This window comes from Gymnoscopelus braueri, assembly GCF_963280865.1.
Source record: "Gymnoscopelus braueri genome assembly, chromosome: 16".
NCBI classification, from domain to species: Eukaryota; Metazoa; Chordata; class Actinopteri; order Myctophiformes; family Myctophidae; genus Gymnoscopelus; species Gymnoscopelus braueri.
The window spans coordinates 35,112,321-35,120,230 of NC_137616.1; the positions used below are offsets into that span (position 1 = coordinate 35,112,321).

At 43.4% G+C, this 7,910-nt stretch overlaps 2 protein-coding genes across 3 annotated transcripts; both read right to left on the minus strand.

Annotated features, from left to right (window-relative positions):
* Positions 1 to 63: 63 nt before the first annotated feature.
* ost4 (oligosaccharyltransferase complex subunit 4 (non-catalytic)) lies at positions 64 to 841 on the minus strand (the record flags this gene model as incomplete). Of its 2 annotated transcripts, none has more annotated exons than XM_080452493.1 (2): positions 64 to 181; positions 683 to 841. In XM_080452493.1, the coding sequence occupies one exon, from the start codon at positions 839 to 841 to the stop codon at positions 728 to 730; it is 114 nt and encodes a 37-aa protein (XP_080308619.1). In that variant the 3' UTR covers positions 64 to 181; positions 683 to 727. The 2 variants fall into 2 exon arrangements, with proteins under 2 accessions (XP_080308619.1, XP_080308620.1); XM_080452494.1 differs by having other exon boundaries at positions 679 to 841.
* A 3,413-nt stretch (positions 842 to 4,254) lies between these two features.
* Positions 4,255 to 6,779, minus strand: LOC308103444 (DDB1- and CUL4-associated factor 15-like). Its single transcript, XM_080453411.1, has 2 exons — positions 5,736 to 6,779; positions 4,255 to 5,383 (listed from the first exon to the last, which is right to left on the minus strand). Exons 1-2 carry the CDS (start codon positions 6,668 to 6,670, stop codon positions 4,669 to 4,671), a joined length of 1,650 nt encoding a protein of 549 aa, XP_080309537.1. The 5' UTR covers positions 6,671 to 6,779; the 3' UTR covers positions 4,255 to 4,668.
* Between the last annotated feature and the right edge of the window lie 1,131 nt (positions 6,780 to 7,910).

Consider the following 7,910-nt stretch of genomic DNA (forward strand, 5'->3'; position numbering starts at 1 on the left):
GGATATATGTAGATTGAATGCATAAATACATACAATCAACTGTAAAGCAGAAGACAAATGAAATCCACTTAGACATATTTTATTAGAAAAAGACACTCCTGTACAAACTTAATGACATGGAACATCATCTCTGGGGAGGCTGGGAATGTTTCCAGGGTGATGCCACAGATTCTCATCTCGCCTGCAAGAGAGCCAGGGACATTGTTAAGAGTAATATGTTTCACAATAAGCCTTGCAAACAACTGTACCTGGATAGTGAATACGACCGTCGATGCTAACGTTCTATAATAGTGTGCAAAACAAATCTACATCTTTTGTCGATATCTGAGCGTGTCCATGACATGTAATTTTTATAAGCGAGTATAAAGATTAGAAATGGTATTTCCATTATTTAAATTAAATATGTGTATTAAGAGATAGAGGAACAGAAATAGAAATACACTGACTGAATTTATTTGGTGATAAAAGAAGAGACACTTCCATAACAAATAACACATTATCACTGAGGATAAAAACACAATAAAGCCCTGAGGCTTATTTCCATTGTTTTAACTTTTCAACTTAATACTACGAAACTGCTGGGCCAGAAAATTAGCCTAGTGTTGAACAGTGTATTATTCTGACCACCCTCCACCTACTAAAGTCACTTTTTCTGGTTTAGCCAACATAAATGTACACTCACCTCCCCACAACTTCCAGAGGGGGCTTGCCTGGCATAGTTGGAAAACTACTCCTGCTTCTTGGGGTTGTTAACAGCAACATAGTGGTACAAGACAACGAGCAGGAACAATGACACGCCAAGCATGTTGGCGAATATGGCCAGCTGTACGTCCGTCACCATTCTGCAAGGGAGTAAAAGTACTTAAATGAGAGAACTACACACACACACACACACTTACAGATTAACGTGTTTCCTGGAAATTGAAAACGGGGTTGAGTCCACACATGCTCCCATGGATATTCATTAAATGTTATGTCAACTTCTTTTTACTTAAGAGAGCGCTACAGGAGAGTTTATTTTTACATAGACTGGCAGTTTGACTTTGGACTCTGCCAGGCTGCATATTTGCCTTTCCATCAACCTTTTAAAATGAACTGTGAATTGGGATTGCCCTCAATTCTTCTGGTTCAAAATTTTTATCTGCATTTACTAGATTCTCATCTTGAGATGGTAACAGGATAGGTGGGCACCTCAGTGTTAAATTGGCAATTTTCCCTATTATTTGGAAAATGTACAGTATATCCAGTCAATTTGGGGCATAAACAAGAAGTTGAAGATAACTTTAAGTCTGATAATGATGTACCGTGCATGTCCACATCATGTATACTTAACATTACTTAAGACCATAATTCTTTTAACATTTTGGACAAAATATCCAATTTTACATTGAGGTGCCCAGGTGTCCCTAGTGCCCACCTAGCCCCTTTCGGGACCCTGTTTACCTTTTTTGTATTTGGGAAGGCGGTATCCAGGGTCCCTTGTTGGTTAGAACACGCTCTCTCGTACCGGCGGCTACCACTGTCTGGTCTCGGGCGTACAGCTCGTCGCTTAGAAGTTGCAGAGATTTCTCAAAGGTACCAACAAGAGCAATACTAACACGCGAGAAAGCGGCATCAAAAAGCGGGGATCGGCGATGCCGTTTAACATTTTTAATAATTTAGTAAACCTTAAGCTCCTTTCTCACACTCTGCTCCTGCAGCTCCACTTCCCATGTCCCGCCTCCCCGCGTTGTGATTGTCATGCAAGCGTGTAGGAGCTCGCCAATCAGAGGCAGTAACGTAGGACGCGCAGCTTGTCAGTCACCGCGGGGAGGCGGAACATGGGCAGTGGAGCAGAGTGTGAGAAAGGAGCTTAAGGTTTACTAAATTATTAAAAATGTTAAACGGCATCGCCGATCCCCGCTTTTTGATGCCGCTTTCTCGCGTGTTAGTATTGCTCTTGTTGGTACCTTTGAGAAATCTCTGCAACTTCTAAGCGACGAGCTGTAAGTCCGAGACCAGACAGTGGTAGCCGCCGGTACGAGAGAGCGTGTTCTAACCAACAAGGGACCCTGGATACCGCCTTCCCAAATACAAAAAAGGTAAACAGGGTCCCGAAAGGGGCTAGTGCCCACCTATCTATCCTGTATCCCTTGAGATCACCAACAATTCAGTGCTCATTTTCAGTGACCCCTTTCATGCGAGAATGCTCAGCATAATATCTAACATTACAAATATTTGTATCACTTTTCATGAATTGTGGATAAAGGAATAATTAGGGATTGATAAAATATCTGCTGCCATCAGTAGGATTATGTGCTACAGTTAGCTAGCTTAGCTAGCCTAGCAGTCCATCAGTAACCTAACCAAAATAGTTTACATTTGACATCTTCAGACAGATCAACAACAGGAGGCAACATTATAAACAGCTTAACATTTGTAGGTTTAGGTTGAAACACTTACTTTATTCCTTAAGTTGGTAGTTTTTACTGGATGAGAGAGATGTTGCAGTCAGCCGCTGAGAACACACACACTGACGTTTGATTCACTTCCGCCTGTAAGAAGTGTTGCCACATTGTGTGAGAGAAATAAGCAGCCAGGTCTAGGAAAACAAGCCCAAAAAGAAGCGACTAGACCACATGAGCATCTGATATTTGAAAATAGCTGCTATTTTCAAAAGAATCTTGGGAGGAAAAGTGAAACATTTTGAATATTGGTTGAAACATTTTAAAAACACAAATCTGGTACAAGGGTCACAAAATACTGTTAGGTGGACAAATACATAGGCCTATTAATTTGGAGGTCCTTAACATGAAAATGATTGAGAACCACTGATTAAAACAACATTAGGAAACAAGCCCAAAATAAGCAACTACACTTTAAAAACAAGCCCAGAAAAACATAACCCGCAACTACAGATATTTACAAGCAGCTTGTAATAAGCGGACATGGCAACACTGCCTGTCAACGGAAGCTTGTCAAAACGACCAGATCTATAAGCTCACAGCGCGTCGCATTGCAACCTGATTGCGACGCGCTGTGAGCTTGTAGATCTGGACGTTTTGACAGGCGATCGTGCAGAGCCACGTCACGTAATGTTGAACAGGAGATTCTAATTCTATCAGACTGCACCAGAGACAGAGTGACAACAGGTGAAAATAGGCAGACAGAGAGAACTAAAACAAGCTTTAAAAAATTGTGTATTAAAATCATCAACTCAAATAACTTGACTCAGCTCTGTCTTGTCTGGACTGCACTCGATGAACTGAATACACGAATACTGAAACATTGCCCCTGTGTGGAGAGGACTAGGAACTGCATTTCACTCACTGCTCTCCATTCATTTTTACCCCAGCCAGATTTTCCCAGCTGGTCTGAGAGATTCAAACTGGATAGCTTCTGATAAAAAGCCTCAAACCTTTTGGCTAAAGTTGCTTGAATAATCCCCGACGTGTAAAAAGCACTTAAATGATAGAACTGCACACCAATGAACAGGTTTCCTATAATGGAAAATGATGTTCTTAATGTATTTTTGATAATGAGAAGCAAACACTATTGTGTGTTAGAACCCCAAGAGGATTAAAAGCTTCAATGACCAAGCGGCCACATGGGGAACATGGCATTATCTGTTAAATGAAGTGAGCCGCAAGAACAGGAGCGGTCTTTCAAATGTCTGAAAATAAGAAATCCCCATAAGCAACCACCTAACTAATTTGTGCAACAGTGTTTTTGAACTATACTACCAAGCAATGTAGTCTAATCACACCAGTTAATTTCACTTAAAATATATATATATACACACACACACACACACCTTTTACACAAACTTTGTTTATGCATTAAATTGATTCAGACTTTCTAGATAATGATACTTGAGGTAAAACAAGCCAAGTGAGCCCGGGGGGGTAGACTTCCAACAGGTCACTGATGTCATACCAGCTTTGCCAAAAGGCCCCCTTTCCAGTTTATTTTTACTCTATACAATTTTTTTTTTTAAACACATGATCCAGCACTGAGTTTGTTCTGTTATTTACAGAAAATGTTAAGACCATGTAGAGATGTTTATTAAAGGCTGTACCAGTATTTCTGGGTCCAATAAAGGACCGGACTGAGCCAGTCCAGAGATGCCCAAATAACAAAACAACTGGTCCAGGGCCAGCAGAATCTGGCACCAGGACCACATTACATAATTAAAAGCACATACACACCCTGACAGACGCTAGATGAAATTATCTCATGAATAACCATAGAACAAATAGTCAAATACACCAGAGACATGCTCACACGTGCATAACTGCACAACTTTATTATATACGGCAGCTCTTGGTTGACATCTGCAGTAATGTAATACAGTAACTTGAAAGACAAAAAAAACTGCAGCTGTAGTGTGCTCAACTGGACAGATTCACATTGACTGGTGAAATAACGGAGACAACTTAGAAAAAAAAGGCAAATAAATCTTCATTCTATAGTTTGCCCAATTGGACAGATTTATAAACATTATCAGTTTTGCTCAAGATAAGGTTCTGCACTTATAGATAAGGCTGTGTGTGGGGGGTGTCTCTTTCTTACTTATTTTTTGTTTACTATGTGGCCTTTGCACGTCTTATGAAGCCTGACTTGTACACAGGTGTCGCACACCGAAAATGGAAGGTCTGAAGCTCACAATGTGTCAGGCATCACTCTCCTTCATACAACAACCCAGGTGCATCGGTCACTGTCTGCAAACACTCCTTTAGGCAGAGCTTCGTTATTCATGTTGTTGATCTCATAGGAAGGGCCAATCTCAGGAACTAGACACTCCATCACCGTGTTCATTGCAGACTTCCTGGAAGAACTCCACACGCCCTCTGCATTGGGGTCAGTGACCTGAAATCTCAAAAGACCTTCGCCTTGTTCTGTTACGTCACTGACCCCAATGGTAGAGAACACCCCTGTGTTGAGGTCCCAGCTGACCTGCACGTTGGATTGCAGGATTTTTTCAGTGGGCCCGTAGTGATTCTCTTCATGGTCCAAAAAGATCAGGCCAATGTCGAGAATCACTTTGTTGGTCTCTGGACACATCTCCATGATGACAACGTCGAAGTCTTCGGCACTGAGGTACTCCTCCCCAAGGACACCCTGATAAAGGAGTAACTCACCGAGAAGAACGCTAAAGTTCAGCGTCAACTGCTCAACACACACACTCGGTTCATTATGCAAACCAGGGTACAATCGCAGTTCTTTACCCTTCAGATCTGTGACATGGAACGACACATCTCCAGGATCCTCCCACGCCGCTCCTGGCCGTGGGAGGCGATAGTGCAGGCGTGTGTAGTCGACATGGTGGGGCTCCTCGCTGAGATTTGACTCTTGAAACAAGGAGTGCGAGGAGGATGAAGATAAGGCAGGGGAGGCGGGCGTCCTGTAGGGTGATGACATTTTAGTCAACTATGAATTGTCATACAAAAAAAAGTTGTGATTCATGATTTGGTTTTTGGTATTGAGCATACCGTAAGAAATTACATTTGTTTGCCTTTTAGGCATTGTAAACAAAAAGGGCAGATATACAATGAAATGACTAATAATTTTATACTTAAAAATTGAATATCTACTACTTAAAAAACATTTCCATTATCTGAAAACGTTTGAAAATGTATGAACATTTTAACATGGAAAAACTATTATGCAGATTATGCTAAAAGATCTCAAATTTTCTCAAATAATTGCGATCAGGCACTTAAGTAATAATTGTGACAGGCCTTGTTGTAGCCTACCTGTAAGATGTATATGTGCCTTCTGCGGATTCCTGAGGTAGCGTGGAAGAGGGAGGAGGAGGGGACGGGGCTGAGGTGGGATCTGCAGAGGGTTGACCTGATGATGTAGGAGCCGGTCTCTTGGCGTAGAGGACCTGAGGGCTCTGCTCGCCTAACGGGCAGAAGGAGATGGCACAGGCCACCAGCTCGTCGCTGTGTCTCATCAGGAAGACCGTGTCCTTTTTCATCTGCACGGCTGGCTGGAAGGGAGAGGGCGAGTCCACCATGTATTTACAGCTGAACATGTAGCCATGCTCCAGACACTGACCAACCCCACCACTCCCTGTGGTCGGGGCTGAGGGGTCAGGAGGACAGCAGTGGGAGCAGGGCTTAGATGGAGGATTAGAAACCACGGAGATGGGGAAGTCGCCATAGAACCCTTCGTCGGTCTTGGTCAGGTTAATCATGAGCGGACCTGTGCTGGAGCCGATGCGTGCATTGAAGGCACAGATGACAACTTTGGTGTCGTCAGTGGGCCACTCACACACAGTGATATGGTCACATTCAGTCATATCGCATCCAAACACTTCCACATGTTGGACCTGTTTGAGTTTGTTGTGCAGGTTGAACTCCCACCAGTAGAGATTGAAGTCATATGAGTCTACTTCACCTCCTGTCCAGTCTCTGGTGTAGGACAGGATGTGTCTGCCACTTTTGGTGAAGCCTAGAAAAAAGTGTCCAGCTTTCCCCCCGAGAACCTCCTCCTCGCTGACAATGTCCTTCAAGGGGATCCTCAAAAGGGGCGGCAGTTCCCTGAAAAGCCTCTGAGAGAACTGTCCCGACAGTTTTCCACGCGTGACAAGCTTCACGACGTTGTCATCTCGACACTTTCGTGGCGTTTTCTGCTTGTTGTGCTGGTCCATCTCCGATTCCGGGCTGCTGGTGGGCGCCGCCATCTTGGAAATGGAAACGCTTTTGGTCCTCCTCTTCTGCAGGGGGCGATGAGTGGGCGCTTTATATCCTCAGCGTACTCCCGCGAGATTCGTGGTGGAAAGACTGGTGACGCAAGGTTACCGCGAGATTAATGCTCCAGGCAAATTTACGCTTCGTCGCGCGACGGTGTCGCGTGTCGGAAAACAGCCGACCTACAAGCCCACGCCGCGTCGCGGTGGGCTTGCTGTTTTCCTTACGCGACACCAAGGAGGGCTTGCTGTTTTCCGACGCGCGACACCACCGTGCGACGAAGTATGGGGGCTCTCAGTCCCAGTCACTGTTGCCATGTCTGCTTATTATAAGCGACTTTTGGCTTGTTTTTCTGTAAAGTTGCTTCTAAATATTGGTAGTTGTGGGTTGCGGGTTTTTGGGCTTGTTTCTAAAGTGTAGTTGCTTATTTTGGGCTTGTTTCCTAATGTTGTTAAACCAGTGATTCTCAAACATGTTCATGTCAAGGACCCCTAGCCCTAGCCCTGAATCATGGCTGTCATATCATGACAGTCATGGCGCAACTTGTTCCTGGTTTTTGAATTTTCCCCATTTACAACCCGTAAATCTACATACACGTTCAGATTTCAAATTTAAAGTGCTTACCCCACGGCCACGGATGTAAACGCCTGGGTCTAAGTACCTGTATCTTCCGTATTGTTCAATAAAAAGCATTTTATCCGATCGGTGGCAATTTTCTAAAAATTTCCTTCTGTTGCTTTCAACTACGTGACCCTATCGGTTGGAAGGTGTATTGCACTAGTTATACATTATAACTCTATGAGAAAATGGCCGCCGATCGGATTAAAATGCTTTTTATTGAACAATACGGAAGATACGGATACTTAGACCCAAGCGTTTCAACTTGTTACATCCGTGGCCGGGGTTTAAGCACTTTATATATGAACTCTGAATGTTTATGTAGATGTACGGGTTGTAAATGGAGAACATTCAGAAACCAGGAACAAGTTCCGCCATGACGCTTGTCGGCTTGTGACAGACAAGTCATGTGAACCATGGCTACAATTGGACCCCCAAATCAATATGTATTTGTCCGCAGACCCCCCCCATCTAAAATGTTTTGTGCCAGCCCCCCCACCCCCCATACAAGATTTGTGTTGTTAAAATGTTAAAATGTTCCAAAATTACCCATGTTTTTCCTAGATTTTGTTTTATTTTTTTTGGAAAATATCAGATCTACAAGCTCACAACGAA